The sequence below is a fragment of the Sturnira hondurensis genome, unplaced genomic scaffold (assembly GCF_014824575.4).
Source record: "Sturnira hondurensis isolate 20B ecotype Veracruz unplaced genomic scaffold, ASM1482457v3 Scaffold0022542, whole genome shotgun sequence".
Lineage (NCBI taxonomy): Eukaryota > Metazoa > Chordata > Mammalia > Chiroptera > Phyllostomidae > Sturnira > Sturnira hondurensis.
Window position 1 is genome coordinate 356154 of NW_028095173.1, and position 17964 is coordinate 374117.

The 17964-nt window shown below is 39.8% G+C and overlaps 1 protein-coding gene across 1 annotated transcript in view; it reads left to right on the forward strand.

Moving 5' to 3' along the window:
* The window catches only part of HPSE (heparanase), a 48333-nt gene that overhangs the window by 14406 nt on the left and 15963 nt on the right, over nucleotides 1-17964 (forward strand). Inside the window, exons 3-9 of the mRNA XM_037035625.1 lie at nucleotides 2012-2137; nucleotides 10232-10405; nucleotides 12285-12453; nucleotides 14541-14588; nucleotides 15087-15180; nucleotides 15865-15971; nucleotides 17213-17327. Coding sequence (XP_036891520.1) covers nucleotides 2012-2137; nucleotides 10232-10405; nucleotides 12285-12453; nucleotides 14541-14588; nucleotides 15087-15180; nucleotides 15865-15971; nucleotides 17213-17327 — 833 coding nt within the window. The remainder of the gene's footprint in view (nucleotides 1-2011; nucleotides 2138-10231; nucleotides 10406-12284; nucleotides 12454-14540; nucleotides 14589-15086; nucleotides 15181-15864; nucleotides 15972-17212; nucleotides 17328-17964) is intronic.

Here is a 17964-nt window from a genome sequence, read left to right on the forward strand (position 1 = left end):
AAAGGTGTGTTTGGGCACAAGTGAGAGAGTTGTGTGTAAATAGAACAATGATAGCAGCTGAAAGACAGAACTATTTAGAGGGAGCTGTAGGTAGAAATGCCTCAAACTGAAGAGAGTATTTCCAGCTGAAGGCACAGCAATGGATTTGAAACCATTTTATTCTGGAAAAAGAATGTGGACGAAAGGTATGGGAAGAGGATGTGAGATATACTCTGCTTCTAAAATAGATTTTAAGACTTAACTTATAGGACAGTGGTTCTCAAACTTTGTTGACTATGCTACCTGGAGTGACTTTGAATATGTTGATACCTGAGTCCCAACCTTGGTTCCAAGTTCAGCAAATTTCCCAGGTACTGTATTTTGCTGTGTAGAATGCACTCCCACATTTTTAGTGCAAACTTGCAGAAAAAAGTCTTTTGTTTTAATTTTTTAATTCAATTTTTTGTTTATTTATATTTAGATACCTGATTTTTATATTGTAAAGGAATTTTAGCATTTATATTTGAACATACGGACATCATTATTGCTTTCTAGAGTTACACTTTTAATGCATAAGCATAAATAAAAGAATTAAAAATATTTATATAGATACAGAATTATTATTTTCCATGTAAAATGTGCATCCTTAGTTTTCCCTAAAAAATCTGGGCAAAAGGGTACACATTATATATAGCAAAAATTTTTTTTAAATATTTTATTTATTTTCAGAAAGAAGGGAAGGGAAGGAGAGAGGGAGAGAAACATCAATGTGTGGCTGCCTCCCACGCACCCCCCACTGGAAACTGGGCTGCAACCCAGGCATGCGCCCCTACCGGGAGTCAAACTGCGATCCCTTGCTTCACAGGCCGGCGCTCAATCCACTCAGCTACACCAGCCAGGGCAATATATGGCAAAATTTATAATATATATGGTAATTCTGACATGAGAAGTCTTTTGGCTTCACCTGAGAAACCTTCCCTGGGAAGCCATGAGGGTTTGCCACATGTTTTTCCTGAAGTGCTATACAGGCATCAAATGGAAGTTGAATCATTATCTTAATAATTATAAAAATATGTACTTTATTGAATGATAATATATGTATAATGTATATATTAATGAATAATATTTCATTTTCACATAATACATATTTTCCTGCCGTTTATTTTCTTCATTTAGCAGGTATTTAGAATAGTTGCCCCATAATTGGGTCAAAATCAATAGAACAGTAATTGGAAAAAAATTTAAAAAGCAGGAGAGTTCTCCTGGGACAATGCTTTGGAATAGTTTATGTTTAGACTTGGCCCTTTCCCATCAGTCATAATGTGTTCAGAAGGTCTCACAAGTTTAGAGCAGAAACTGTCCTTTGCTCATCAATATTCTTCATTCTGTTTGGGGTCAGGAGGTGGAGGGCACTGGAATTATCCAAATGCCTCTGAAACATCCTTTGTGAGGGTAGAGATGGAAAAGGCACTGGCTGCCAGAAAACCAGAGTGTGCAACTTCCCAGAAAGGAAGTCGTCGGTGGGTCAGCCAACCCTGGCAGCAAGTGCCTGGCAGCCCTGTTGTCTGGTGATAAGGAAGCACAGTCTGCCTGAAAGGGTACTGGTGGGTTTTCCAAGTGCACGTGTTGTGGTCTTAGAAGCTTTGACGATACCAAATTTGGAAGGAAAAAAGTCAACATTTGCTGTCCTACCATTATGGCAAGAAGATATTGCCGCAAATCAGATATAGGCCATGTAAAACAAATTTCTATGTATTTTTGAAGGTGAACCTTAGGAATACTGAAGTATGCTTTCTTCAGAGAGGTTCTCTGGTAATTTCAAGTTTCTGAGGAGCTTTCTGAACTGTAAAATGACTTGAGGTTGTGTCCAGTGTTCCTGTGTCCAGTGTTTGGCCAATGTTTCTTAGGAAACGTGCCCTTTGTTCATGGTAACTGGTTAGCCAGCAAACTTGACTTTATCTACCTAAAGAAATGTAGGGGTTTCAACTTTATCACTTTGAAACAGTTATCCTAAATTGTCTTTCATTTGCAGATATTTGCAAATCTGGATTCATCCCTTCTGATGTAGAGAAGAGGTTACAGTTGAAATGGCCATTCCAGGAGCAATTACTACTTAAAGAACAATATTACAAAAGGTTCAGGAACAGCACCTACTCAAGTAAGAAATGAATGGCACCCTGCAAGTGTCCCAGCTCCTAAACTATTTGGAGCTTGAACGTGAACTTGAATCTAATGAGCCCTACCGCAGTATGAAGCTGCATAATACTAAAATATTATTAAGACTTAATGGGAAATCCTGAACCCAAAACTTCTGGCAGGGGCGGGGTAGGGTTTATTCACCTGCCTTTACCTACTACCACACAGTGAAATATGCAAATCATTTACTCACAATCTAATAATAACCTTAGCTTCTCTGAAGAACTGGGAAATCAAGGAAGATATGGATACATTCCTCATGTAAAATACAAAAGTATAAAGAGCAGAATGTGAAAACACTCACACCTTGTTGTCCATTCTCTCTCCCCTTCAAGAAGCAACCCCTGTGAAGAGTTGGTGTATCATCAGGCTGGGGAATCCTGGGTCTCCCCAGATAGGCTTGGCCACCAAGCAGCTTTCTCTTTTTCTTTCCTCTTTGGCTTTGCATACTCAGGAGAAGCTCACTAACCAGGAATTTATTTCCATTCACTGAACCAGTCTTCAAAATGGGATGATGCTGTCATAGAGGGCTTTGAAGCAACTGAAACAAGCAAGCCTTTTTTAACTGTAAAATATATTATTTTCTAAAAGTTGATGTTTTATACTCACCTAAGGGATGATGTTGCCCCAGACCTTGGTTAAGGAAATAACTTGCTCAGATAGTCTACAACTGTCTTCTTTTGACTTTTGAAAAATAAATGATCTTGAAGTTAATTTGGAATAGACAGTATTTCTTTTTTAAAGTATATTTTATTGATTATGCTATTACAGTTGTCTCATTATTTTCCTCCCTTTTATACCCCTCTTGCCAGTACTCCCATTCCCTCCAGCATCCCTCCCCCACCCCCTTAGTTCATGTCCATGAGTTGTACATATAAATTCATTGGCTTCTCCATTTCCTATACTATTCTTAACCTCCCCCTGTCTCTTTTGTACCTACCAATTATGTTTCTTATTCCCTGTACCTTATCCCCCATTCTCCCCTCACCCCTTCTCTGCTCATAACCCTCCATGTGATCTCCATTTCTGTGATTCTGTTCCTGTTCTGGTTGTTTGCTTAGTTTGTTTTGTTTTTGCCTTTTTTTTTAGGGTCATTTGTTCATAGTTGTGAGTTTGTTGTCATTTTACTGTTCATAGTTTTGATATTCTTCTTTGTCTTAAATGTGTCTCTTTAACCTTTTGTATAAGGGCTTTGTGATAATGAACTCCTCTAACTTGACCTTATCTGAGAAGCACTTTATCTGCCCTTCCATTCTAAATGAAAGCTTTGCTGGATAGAGCAATCTTGGATGTAGGTCATTGCCTTTCATGACTTGGAATACTTCTTTCCAGCCCCCTCTTGCCTGTAAGGTCTCTTTTAAGAAATCAGCTGATAATCTTAGGGGAACTCCTTTGTAGGTGACTCTCTCATTTTGTCTTGCTGCTTTTAAGATTCTCTCCTTATCTTTAATCTTGGCTAAGGTAACTATGATGTGCCTTGGTGTGCTTCTCCTTGGGTCCAATTTCTTTGGGACTCTCTGAGTTTCCTGGACTTCCTGGAAGTCTATTTCCTTTGCCAGATTGGGGAAGTTCTCCTTCATTATTTGTTCAAGTAACTTTTCTACTTGTTGCTCTTCCTCTTACCCTTCTGGTACGCCTATAATTCAGATGTTGGAATGTTTAAAGATGTCCTGGAAGTTCATAAGCCTCTCCTCATTTTTTAAAATTCTTGTTTCTTCATTCTTTTTTGGTTAGATGTTTCTTTCTTCCTTCTGGTCCACTCCATTGATTTGAGTCCCAGTTTCCTTCCCATCACTATTGGTTCCCTGTACATTTTTCTTTATTTCATTTAGTTTGGCCTTTATTTTTCATCTAATATGCAACCAAATTCAACCAATTCTATGAACATTCTGATTACCAGTATTTTGAACTGTGAACCTGATAGGTTGGCTATCTCTTTGCTGCTTAGTTGTATTTGCTCTGGAGCTTTGATCTGTTCTTCCATTTGGGCCATTTTTTTTGTCTTGTCCCACCTATTATGTAGTGAGGGGCAGAGCCTTAGGTGTTCACCAGAGCGTGGCAACCCACACCACTGGTTTGTGACGTTGTCTGTGGGGCAGGGGTACGAGAGGGAACAATGGTGCTTGCTCTGCTCTCTGCCCCATTTCAGTCACTTCCCCCACTTCCCGCAAACAAATTGGACCCTTCTGGTGCTGATTCCTGTGTGGGTGGATTTATGTAAGTCCTGGGTTTGTGTACACCTTTCCAACAAACTGTCCTGTGGGGCTAGGAGTTTCTCCTGGCACCTCAACCTCCACAGGTGTTTTCAATTGGTGCTTTGAGGCTTTGTTTCCCTGTGCTGGGACTCTGGGTTGCGTGGTCTGTTTCACTCCCCAGTTTCACCTGGTTTATGTACACGCAAATGTGGGACTGGAAGTGCCACGCCCCTCTACAATCCACTACCTCGTTGGGTCCACCTGCTGCCACTTTGGCACTGGTGGTCCGCCAGCCACCCTGCAGGGATCTCTCTCCACCCTGGCTGCCTGACTTCACCCCTGCTATCTGTCTGGATGAATGTGTCTACTTTAACTCCCTGGTTGTCGGACTTCCATACAGTTCAATTTTCTGTCAATACTGGTTCGTTTTTTTGTCTTTAGATTGTTATTGTCCTTATTTTGATTGTGGGAGGAGGCACATTATGTCTACCTACACCTCCATCTTGGCCAGAAGTCTGTTCTTTCATTTCTCAACTAAGCTCAGTAAGTTCTGTGAGCATCTTGATTACCAATGGAATTTGAATTCCACATCAGATAGGTTGGCTATCTCCTCCTCACTTAGCTCTTTCTTTGGGGTTTTGCTCTGTTCTTTCATTTGAGCCATATTTCTTTGTCTCAGGGCTCCTGTGAAGTTGTAAGGGGGTTGGGCCTTAGGTATTCTCCTTTGCTGCATTTTGGTGCTTTCTCGGGGAGAGGGGTTAGAGAGGGGAAAATGCAGCTTGCTTTCTGGGCTCTAGCCCCATTTTCCAACAAACTGTCGTGTGGGACTGGGAGTTTCTCCCACCATGGCAACCCCTGCCATAGCCCACAGTCAGTTTTGGTCTCAGTTTCCCATTCAGCCAGCCCTGCCCGCATGGTCGGCCACCTCGCCCCAGGTATTCTTAGTTTGCCTGTCTGCTCCATCCACCTCCTACCAGTCTGGTTGACTGTTTCTTTAATTCCTTGGTTGTCAGAATTCCATGCAGTTTGATTTTTCTAGCACTTCTGGTTGTTTATTATTTTTAGATTGGTTGTTATCCTCCTTTTAGTTGTGTGAGGAAGCAAAGGGTTTCTACCTACGCCTCCATCTTGGCTGGAACTCTGATTATGCAGTGTTTTGAACTCTATAACTGATAGGTTGGCTATATCCTCATCACTTAGTTCTTTTTCTGGAGTTTTAATCTGTTCTTTCATTTGGGCCATATTTCTTTGTCTATGCACATCTGTTACATTGTAAGAGGAGGAGCCTTAGGTATTTGTTAGGGTGGGGCAACCCACTTCCCTGCATTGTGGCACTGTATCTGGGGGAGAGGTCAGACAGGGAACAATACTGTTTGCTTGGCTCTCCTCAGCTTTTAGTCACTTCTCCCACTACTCACAAGTGAATTGGGCCCTTCTGGTGCTGAATCCCAGGTGGGTGGGTTTGTGTACATTCTAGGACCCAGTGGTTCCTTCCAACAAACTCTCCTGTTAAACTGGGAGTTTCTCCTGCCACTGCTACACCCACACGTTTTTACAGCTAGAGGTTTTGAGACTTTATTTCCCCATGCTGGAAACATGGGTTATGCAGTCTGTCTTGCTCCCCAGTTGTTCCTCCCAGTTTATCCACACACGACTGTGGAACTGCCCAGTCTGCCAGCTACTGCCTTGCCATGCATCCTCTCCACCCCAGCTGACTGTCTCCGCCCCTCCTACTGTGGTCTGGGTGAATGTTTCTTCTTTAACTCCTTAGTTGTCAGACTTCATACAGTTTATTTTTCTGGCAGTTCTATTGTTTTTTAAAAATTGGTTGTTATCTTTTGTTTGATTGTGCAAGGAAGCAAAGCATATGTACCTATGCCTCCATCTTGGCTGGAAGCCAGCATTTCTAAAAGTAGGTTATTGAAAGTAAATTATGTCTGTAAGATTTTACTGTACATTATTCAGATTTCAGTGTATTCCATGGACTTTTAATTTTTGTGTTTTTTCATGTATAAGATACAGAATAAAACACAATACATAAGAAATCAGAAAATATGTTAGATGCTAATAGATAATGTAGTTTTCTAAATTTTTTTGCATTTTAAAATGGAGGGGACTTGAATTTATTTTGGTGTATGGTGTAAATTGGTGCTCAAGTTTCATTTTTTTGCACGTAGCTGTCCAGTTCTCCTAGCACCATTTGTTGAAGAGGCTATCTTTACTCCATTTTATGTTACTGCCCCCTTTGTCAAATATTGACTGTAAAGAGTTGGGTTTATTTCTGGACTGTCTGTTCTGTTCCACTGGTCCATGTCTTTGTTTTTATGCCAGTACCAGGCTGTTTTGATTACAATGGCCTCGTATACAGTTTGGTATCAGGTATTGTGATCCCTCCTACTTTGCTCTTCTTTCTCAAAATTGTGGCTGCTATTCTGGGTCATTTATGGTTCCATATAAATTTTTGAAGTGTTTGTTTTATGTCTGTGAAATATGCCAGTGGCATATTAAAGTACTAGTGTCTAGTACTAATAGGTATTGCATTGAACCTGTAAATTGCTTTGGGTAGTATGGACATTGTGATGATGTTAATTTTTCCAATCCACGACTCTCTTCATTTTCTTGAATTCTTGTTTCTTCATTATTTTTTGTTTGGTTGTTTCTTTCTTCCTTCTGGTCCACTCCATTGATTTGAGTCCCAGTTTTCTTCCCATCACTATTGGTTCCCTGTGCATTTTCCTTCATTTCACTTAGTGTAGCCTTCATTTTTTCATCTAATTTGTGACCAAATTCAACCAATTCTGTGAACATCCTGATCGCCAGTGCTTGGAACTGTGCATCTGATAGGTTGGCTATCTCTTCGTCACTTAGTTGTATTTTTTCTGGAGCTTTGATCTGTTCTTTCATTTGGGCCATTTTTTTTTGTCTTGTCCCACCTGATATGTATGAGGGGTGGGGCCTTAGGTGTTCACCAAGGCAGGGCAACCCAAGTGGCTGGGTTGTGACGCTGTATATGGGAGTGGGTTCTGAGAGGGAACAACGGTGCTTGCTCTGCTCTCTGTCAGATTTCACTCCCTTCTGCTGCTTTTCCCAAGCAAATTGGGCCTTTCTGGTGCTGATTCCCATGTGGGCGGGATTGTGTAAGTTCTAGGACCCCGTGGGTCTCTCCAATGAACTCTCCTGTGAGGCTGGGTGTCTCTCCCGGCACCTCAATCCCCACAGGTGTTTTCAATCAGTGTTTTGAGGATTTATTTCCCGGCTCTGGGATCCTAGGTTGTGCGTTCTGTCTCATTTCCCAGTTTCACCTGGTTTATCTGCATGTGAATGTCAGACCACTGGCCAGCCAGCTGCCTTGTGAGCTGTGCCTTGCTTCACAATCGCTGCCTTGCCCCAGCAAGGGGCAGACCCATCTGCCCATTGCCACCCTGCACCTGGGGTTTGGTAGCTGTTGCCTTGCATGCCAGGTTCCACTGCTGTTTTTTTTTTTTTTTTTTGCCTCAACCCCTCTGCACCCAGCTGCTCGATTCTGCCCTTGGTACGGGTCTGAATGAATGTGTCTATTTTAACTCCTTGATTGTCGGACTTCCATACAGTTCAATTTTCTGTCAGTTCTGATCGTTATTTTGTTTCCAAATTTTTGTTGTCCTTCTTTTGGTTGTGCAAGGAGGCACAGTGTGTCTCTACCTATGCCTCCATCTTGGCTGGAAGTCTGTAGTCTGAATAAATATTCTAAAATACAACAATTTCAAGTTTTTTGTGCCATAATCAACCCTCCCTACCCCTGATGCCCCTTCCCAGTCATTCAGTCTGTAAGAGGGAGAGTGGAGCCTGGAGCTCAGGACTTATGAGTCCTGACCCAGGACACTTTCTGCAATATGTAAGGCTATAATATAGCCATGACTAAGGTAGTCCCAGGGCTTTTATAACAGACCATAGTAATGACACTGCCACTGAAGATCTATGTGACATTGGGCAAAGCACTTCATTTCTTTGGGTGTCAGATTCCTCATAGAAAAATGAGTGTGGAGGTTTGGGAGGACCCAGTAATCCCAAAGGCCCGTGCTGTCTGAGACTATGGCTCTAAGATCCAGTGGAACGCTGGACCACAGGACTCAGAGAGCTTTGCACACCCTGGTGTCTATAACTCTGATGACAGGCAGCAGTTTTGAAGAAGTGGGTGACACAGCAAACATCAAAAACACCCAGAATACTTGCTTAAGGTCATTTCTGCCCCTTAGTTTTAATCAGCAATATTAAGTCTAAGGTTTCACTAAGAAATTCAGCCTGAAGACCTAGAAAAAAACAAAAAAATACAAAACCACTTTTAAGAAGAAAGGGTATAAATTTGTCAGATAGACAGACATTTATTTTCTATACTAGGAGAATTCTAGAGTGAACTTCTATTTAACAAATGACTCTAAATACATGTGAAAATCTGAAGAAGTTCTTCAGCATATGATAGCTGATTTAAAGATAATGCTAAAAATTACATGTTGCCACTCTCAAAAGGTGATTATAGACTAGCTAATAATTTAAAAAGCTGAGTTCAAAAGTTTTCAAACTTTTGTTGCACTTTAGTGACTTAGTAATTTTTTTCACAGCATATCTAGCTCCCCAAAATACCTAAGAATTTCAATTATTAAGCTGTTACTAGGTTATTATTAGGTCCTAACACACTGATAGTAACAATTCTTATTATATCCAACAGATGTGGATGTGTTTCTCTTGCAAACTTCAAAGATCTGCCATGTCCCTGTGAGTGGGGTTGACTGGTTGAATTTTGGATAAACAATCATTTTTTAATGTATTTCTCAAGCATTGCATAGGACATACACTAAAAATTATTCATTATCAATCTGAAGTTCAGTTTAACCAGATACCCTATGTTTTTATATATATTTATTAAATTTAATGGATGACATTAGCCTATAAGATTATGTAGGTTTCAAGTGTATGTTTCTATGATACATGATTTGTATCTTGCCTTGTGTGCCCACCACCCAAAGTCAAAGCACCTCTGTGACCATATATTTGGCCCCCTTTACTATCTTCCCAGCCCCCTTTTTCTCTGGCAACCACCATACTCTTGTCTGTGTCTATGAGTTTTTATTTGTTTATTATTTTTGTTTGTTTATTTGTTGCTCTCAGTTTTATATCCAACATATGTGTGAAATCATGTGGTTCTTAACTTTTTCTGTCTGACTTATTTCACTTGATATGGTATTCTAAGGTCTATCTGTGTTGTTTAGTATTTTTACTTGCTGTATTTTTATTTGCTAAATCTGGTGACCACACCAGTTAATTCACTGTGCCTCTCCAGATGCCTTGGTACACAGTTTGGCAACTGTAATTCTATAGCCCTAGGCCAGTTTTTTAATGTAAAATTTTGTATTTAGAATTAATAAATCATATGCATAAATTTTTCAAAATGTTTTAAATATAATTAAATTTACCTAAATATTTTGTGATGGGTTTGTAAATAAGGAGGTTTAGATTATGAAAAACAGGGTTTATGTTGACTGACAAAGTTCTGGCCTTTGCATGTTGAGCACTAAGCCAGTGCAGAATGATTTTTCCCCTTCACCTGAGGTCGCTTGGACAAAATCTGAGTGCCAGACCAAAGCTTCCAGTACCTCCATGGGACTTAATTCAACAGCTAAGGAAAATGAAGTTGCACTGATTTTTGTTTATTTTTCTAGTCCAATTTTATTATCTCCTAGTCATAATTATAGTTGCTCATGAGGACAATAATTCCTTTGATTTAACAGCAGAAATAGTAACTCACTATGAAGAACAAATCTGGAGACCTTCATCAATTTATAGTTAGGTGCCAGCCCAACTATTAAATTACGTTTTTCTTCTAGGAAGCTTAGTGGATATACTGTATACTTTTGCAAGTTGCTCAGACCTGCACTTGATCTTTGGTCTAAATGCTTTACTACGAACAGCAGATTTGCAGTGGAACAGTTCTAATGCCCAGCTGCTCCTGGATTACTGCTCTTCTAAGAGTTACAACATTTCTTGGGAACTAGGCAATGGTAAGTATACCTGGGCACATTTCATTAATGAGATTTCCCTTTGGCATTATTTGCTTCTATTTATGACATTCTTTTTTAACATACTTGTCGACACTTTTGTGCAGTCCTTAGCAGTGCAACTTTCAGATGGCTTAAGGCAGAAAACTCCTTTGCATATCCTAGAATTTACTGCTAATCCCAGTTTATGTTACATTTGAACTCAAGACAACTTGAAACCAGCAACTTCCACAGCTCCCAGGTTCCCTGGAGGTTTTCAGGGTCACTTAAGACTATTGTGCTTGGCAGGCTGAACTCAGCAAGACTCTAAAGGGGGAAGTTTGCTTTTACACTTCCATTCCTTTCTCTGTTCCTTGATTTGTCAGTTAATTTCAGCAGCCCCATTTCAAGCCTCATGATATGCTAAAAGTTAAAAATGCTCAAGCTAAAAGTTAAATATGCTCAAGCTAAAAGTTCCCAGTATAGAATCCAGATCGAGGTCCTGATTGTCTTCTTCTTCACTCTTTTTTGCAAGGAACTTAATAAAATCTTACTAAAGTGCAAATGACTAGCCACATTGATCCAAACATATTTATAATGTTTTCCACACATTAACCAGTGGAACCAAAGATAAAATGGGAAATGAGATGTAGTAGTGTGATGGGCATAGTTCTGAGCACTTAATAAGTATTAATTTATTTTATCTTTTAACCACCCTGAGGTGGATACAATTATGACCATTTTGACAAAAGAAGCCCAAAAAGTTTAGCTGAATAGCTTTGTGATGCTGTGCAACTCTTAGAGGATTCTTAGAGAAATTAAAATTTGATCCCAGGCAGTCTGGCTTCAGAGTAAGGTCTCTGCTCTCTTGTAACTTCCTTTCTGAAGGTAGGGAGTCAGACCAACAGGAAGACAAGCCAAGAAATGATGCGTGCCTGTAGTGGTATGTGTTATGATAAAATCTAGAAGCAAATTTTGTGCTTGAGTTGCTGAGGATAGCTAACAACTTGGAACATGAAAGCAGAATAGAAGGACAGAGGCAACTGTATCTTAGCTAGATGATGAACAATTTTACTGTAACAACCATATGAATAATAGGTCATCTGAACCCATCCATGTCCATCTCCATACATCCCTCTCTCCCTCCCTTTCTACCCTACATATGCCCAACTCTGCTCCTCAGAGTGAGATAAAAGAAAGATAATGTGTTTCCCTCTTTTAGGGCCCATTTTGAAAAGAAAAGATCTGGTTTCCAGGATGAAGCTATATTTGGGAAGTAGTTTGGACACTCTCTATGACTCCCTCCCATCTCTTCAGCTTTGCTAATTCTAGGCTCATTTGCACATATAATTTGTGAGTGAATAGGCTCAGTAAGACTTTTTTAAATCATCACTTACTGATTTTAGAGAGAGAGGAAGGAAGGAAAATAGAGGGGAAGAGAAACATTTATTGGTTGCCTCCCATATGTGCCCTGACCAGGAATTGAAGCTGCAACCTTTTGGTTCACAAGATGACGCTCCAACAAACTGAGCCACACCAGCCAGGTCATGTCTTAGTAATACTTTTTATCGCATTGTAGAAACTGCTTTTGAAATGTCTCCTCAAAGCAAAAAAAATTAGGTTATTAAAATACTAAACATAAATTTTTCAGCTATCCATTTGTTTAATGTCCCCATCATTCATTTCAAATAGTTTAAATACCCCATCATATTTGTTACATAATTTAAGGTTTTATTTTTCTACAATATCTTCTTAATAACTAGAGGTTCAACTTTCCTCACTTTGGATTCTAAGTGTTTATAATTTGAAAAATGCTTTGTTGCTTTTAAAATATGCTGCTGATATGTTTCCTGGTAAATAAGAAATCTGTACATAGCGATTATTTTGAAAATTTCTCTTTCAGAACCTAACAGTTTCCAGAAGAAGGCTGGTATTTTCATCGATGGATTGCAGTTAGGAGAAGATTTTATTAAGTTGCATAAACTTCTAGAAAAATCTGCTTTCAAAAATGCAAATCTCTATGGTCCTGATGTCGGTCAACCTCGAGGAAAGACTGTTAAGATGCTGAGGAAGTAAGAGCTTGAGGAAGCAAAGTCACTTTATATATTTATTTATTTATTTATTAATACATTTTATTGATTATACCATTACAGTTGTTCTATTCCCCCTTCATTTCCCTCCCCCTGCACACTCCCTCCCCCACCATTCTCCCCCCTTAGTTTATAACCACGTGTCTCAAGTTCTTTAGATTCTATATTTCCCCCACTATTCTTGCCCTCCCCCCTAACTATTTTCTACCTACTGTCTATGCTGTTTTCTGTACCTTCTCCCCCCTTCTCCTCCTCCCACTCCCCTGTTGCTAACCCTCCATGTGTTCTTCATTTCTATGGTTCCACTCCTGATCTAGCTGTCCTCTTGGTTTGCTTTTGTTTTAGGTGTGGTTGTTAATAACTGTGAGTTTGCTGTCCTTTCACTGTTCATATTTTTCATCTTCTTTTTCTTATATAAGTCCCTTTAGCATTTCATATAATAAGGGCTTGGTGATGATGAACTCCTTGAACTTGACCTTATCTGAGAAGCACTTTATCTGTCCTTCCATTCTAAATGAAAGTTTTGCTGGATAAAGCAATCTTGGCTGTAGGTCTTTGGATTTCATGACTTGGAATACTTCTTTCCAGCCCCTTCTTGCCTGTAAGGTCTCTTTTGAGAAATCCGCTGACAGTCTGATGGGTACTCCTTTGTAGGTGACTGTCCCCTTATCCCTTGCTGCTTCTAGGATTCTCTCCTTCATTTTAGTCTTGGCTAATGTAATTATGATGTGCCTTGGTGTGTTCCTTCTTGGGTCCAACTTCTTTGGGACTCTCTGAGCTTCCTGGATTTCCTGGAAGTCTATTTCCTTTGCCAGACTGGGGAAGTTCTCCTTTATTATTTGTTCAAATAAGTTTTCCACTCGTGGCTGTTTCTTTCCCCCTTCTGGTACCCCTATAATCCGGATGTTGGAACGTTTAAAGATGTCCTGGAGGTTCCTAAGCCTCTCCTCATTTTTTTGAATTCTCATTTCTTCATTCCTTTCTGGTGGGATGTTTCGTTCTTCCTTCTGGTCCATTCCATCGATTTGAGTCCCAGTTTCCTTTCCATTGCTATTGGATTCCTGGACATCTCCCTTCATTTCAATTAGTTTAGCCTTCATATGTTCCTCTAATTTGTGACTATAATCCACCAATTCTGTGAGCATCCTGATAAACAGTGTTTTGAACTGTGCTTCTGAGAGACTGGCAATTTCTCGGTCGCTTAGAGTTATTGGCTCTGGGACTTTGAGTTCTTCTTGCACCATCTTTTGGGCTGTTTGTGCCTGTTCTGTAGCAGGATCGGAGCCCTAAGGTGTTCACTAGCGCAGGGCAACTAAGTCGCTGGGTTGTGATGCTGTATGTGGGGGCGGGGTCAAAGAGGGACCTTGTCTGCCACCTGCCGCCTCGGCCCTCACTGGTGCCGCAGCTGCTGCCATCACCGGGCTCACACATTTAGTCCCACTGCACGCGAGTGTGCCACCGCCTTCAGCCCTTGCCCCCAGGGGCCTGGGTGGTCCGTCTCACTGTGCGTGAATGTGCGACCATGGTCAGTTTGCCCTGCACCCCAACTGGTTCCGGGCTACCTGCGTGCCTGGGTCAGGGGACCTGTCCTGCCCACTGGCTCTGCCCCTCTTACCGTCCCCGTTGAATGGTTAGATGTAGTTGGACTTCCGTATAATTCAATTTTCTGTCCTTTGGTTGTGTCTTTGTTTCTCCAAACCTTTGTTGTAGTCAAACTTGGTTGTAGGAGAAGGCACAGTGTTTCCACCTATGCCTCCATCTTGGCGGAAGTCCCAAAGTCACTTTTTTTAAAAATGAGATTTCTCTGTTGTGTAGAATTCTTAGTAGTCCACCTGTTATTAAACAGTTTGCTACCCAATTAGATGGTTTGCTGAAAGAGAAAACATTGACTGGCTCCAAATACCAGGGATCTGGGGCAAATCGTGCCTGTGATAAAATTTGTATCTAAGCTAGGAAGTTTGTGTTTGCCTGATCCTAAAGTAGTAAACATCCCATTTCTGAGGACTCAAATATACACAACATTGTGTTTATGAGAATTTAGTGATAACATAATAGATTTTTTTTTCTAGTTTCCTGAAGGCTGGGGGAGAAGTGATTGATTCAGTTACATGGCATCAGTAAGTATGTCTCCTGTTCTTAGTACTGCAAAATACTGCTAGCTGTACTTATTATTTAGTTTCAAAAAATTATTTCCATTTAGCTCCTAATAGGCTTTTTAGTTCAAGTAAGAATCATATAGTGTCTTAAACAGTACTGTACTAGAATTTTAATACTAACCAAACAAAAATTTAAACTTATTTTAAATAATGTGGTTGTTTCTACATGATCAGGGCACACTCTCCTTTAACCCATGGAGCAGATAAGTAGCTAAAGCCAATATGCTTGCCAGAGGACAAGTGACAATAAGCCACATGTACCTGCTCTGGTGACTGTGTCTTCTCAAGATAGAGTAACTGATCCCTTCATTCTATCTTGGTCTCTCTATACTAAAACTTCTGCCTTTTTTTCACCACAGGGAAGTTGGAAGGGGTAGTAAAAAGTGCAAGTTCAGCCAATGAACTCTAAAATAGAAAGTAAAGGTTGTTATTTTTTCTGTATATTTTCTAATAATTTAGCTATTACTTGGATGGGCGAACTGCTACCAAAGAAGATTTTCTAAACCCTGATGTGTTGGACACTTTTATTTCACCTGTGCATAAAATTTTTCAGGTAATAGTCTTCTTTTCTTTTTAATGTAAACCCAGAATCCTTATTCTATGGTTTAGCTGGTGCTACATTCTATATCGACATGAATTTATGTGCATTCTAATTTTAGAGAACAAGCACTAGTCTTACTCACCTTCAATTTCCCCTTAGCATCAGGTCTTATCCATGTACATTGATGAGAAATTTAAAATACATCCCCTGGCTGGAGTGGCTCAGTGGGTTGAGCACCAGCCTGTGAACCAAAGTGTTGCCAGTTTGATTTCCAGCCAGAGAACATACCTGGGTTGCAGGCCAGGTCCCCAGTTGGGGAAACACGAGAGGCAACCGCACATTAATGTTTCTCTCCCTCTCTTTCTCCTTCCCTTTCCCTCCCTAAAAAGTAAATAAATAAGATCTTTTTTTAAAAATTAAAAATGCTTCCAACAATAATAACAATAAAAAATACTTCTAATAGCCTTTTGGTAGAATTAACTTTAGTAGGCCATGAAAAGGGGATTATTTACATTTCTTCTACACCTAGTATTCCAGTAAAAGTACATTGCCCAAGTCCTAAATGTCTGTAAACATATTTTGTAACTACTTTTGACAAATGGGTCTGGGAATACAAGATTTTGAATATTGTTAATCTTCAACACCATAACTGGTCAGCTTGTTTGCAGTTACCATGGAGATGTTCTTATTCTGTAGGTTGTTGAGAAGACCAGACCCCACAAGAAGGTTTGGTTAGGAGAAACAAGCTCTGCATACGGAGGTGGAGCACCCTTGCTGTCCGACACCTTTGTGGCTGGTTTTATGTGAGTGAAGTGGCACTTGCCTCAGGGAGCAGATTGCAGCATGAGTTTTAGTGTATTAGAGTTTTAGTGTATTTGGTTGAAATAGCTCACCAGCCAAAAATCTCATCAAACATGGTTCCTGTGGATGAGCCCAAAAATTTGTGCCAGATTTTGCAAGAAAATGATTTACTAAAAGCTTTTTGGGCATCTTTAGTGTGTATTCCAAATTAATCACTGTATGAATGAATTGCTTTAGAAGTTTTGTTCCTTAATTATGGCCCATGAACATGCCAAGGATTCCTCTTCTAAAGAAGTACTTTGTAAAACAAAAATACATTGTAAAGTAGTGTATCTAGAGCCCTGACTCTAAGAAACACATTTAGTACAGGTTATACAGTATTTATAGATTTCCAGCAACATTGGAGCCTGATGTGTGTATGAGGTCACACCAGCAGGGCTTCCAGTGAATTTAAAGATTTACTAAATCACCTCCTATGCCAATCACCACAAACTTGATTGCTTTAAACAGCTGGTTACTTTGTCAGCGGTGTTAATACTATGATGGTGTCTTGCCCTTAAGATGCTTTATAATTATTAAATAAAGCTAAATTTTTTATTTTAAGTTTTTGAAAAACAACAACTGGTTAACTCGCATTTCATAATTCTTTTTCCCACTCTTAATTTATAGTTCTATGCTCTCCCATCGAGACTTATCCTCTTTCTTCTCCTACCTATATTCACGCAAACCCAGAATAAAGTGTAAATTGTTTATCATCATAGGGGCGTGATGAATAGAGAAAAGAATGGAAATGTTTGTTTTGCCATTAACTAAGGATGAAGGGCAGGAGGTGTCCATAAAAGTTTAAGTGTGATTCTATTTATTTTACATTTCACTACTGACTACAAGCAACCCTGTAGTCCTTAGACCTCACGTGGTAACTGGGGGTACACGCAAGGACAAGGAATAATTAATTACTTATAGAGGTGGGAATTTGTCCACTCTGCTTTGTGGATGTTGCCTTACCCTGAAGGGGATAGTAATGCCACTTCAGTGGCATAGTAATAGTCTTCTAGGATTTGTTATGGGAGCATGTGAAGGGAAGGGTAGTCTCCATTTCATTTGAATAACTTATTTATAATGAATGCCAGTTTTCTGGTTTCCTATCAATTCCTCATTGATGAATAAATTAGAATGGTCTATAATTAGAAATAAGTTATTTTGCTTTCAAACGCAAAGAAAGCTGGGTTTCACTCCATTGCAGGTGGCTGGATAAATTGGGCCTGTCGGCCAGACTGGGCATAGAAGTGGTGATGAGGCAAGTATTCTTTGGAGCTGGAAACTACCACTTGGTGGATGAAAACTTTGAACCTTTACCTGTAAGTGGCCACTATTCTCCTATTTCTGTGATTAGAGTATACTGAAGACCCCTTGTATTAACCACCCATGATTGTCAATCCTCTCAATAAATGCAGTGCTCTCCATAAGTAGCCAAACCTTATAGAGGTGAACAGGAGGAAACTTTAGAGATAATCCATTCCAACATTTTTTGTGTCTCAGAAGAAGAAATTGAGACCTAGGAATAATGCTTGTAATGTGGGCTATTTATGGATATGGCATGGGATTTCTTAAAAAGGAGTCATTTGATCCCTCATTGGTGGGGCACAGTGGACTGAGTGCCAGCCTGCAAACTGAAAGGTCGTTTGTTCAATTCCTGGTCAGGGCACCTGCCTGGGTTGCAGGCCAGATTCTCAGCTGGGGGCATGGGAGAGGCAACGAATAGATTTTTCTCCCACCCTTCTTCTATCTCTAAAAATAAATAAATAAAATCTTTTTAAAAAGGGGGGTGGTTGCTTGAAAATTTATCACTCTAGTTTTACAAGCTATTAAATTTGGATAAAAAATGTTTTACAAAGTAAATAAAAGTTAAAATTGTTTACAATATCCAAAGTTTTGAAACTTTTATGTCATAAAGTCATAATTTATTAAGATAAGCTGGTAGTACCATGCATTTGT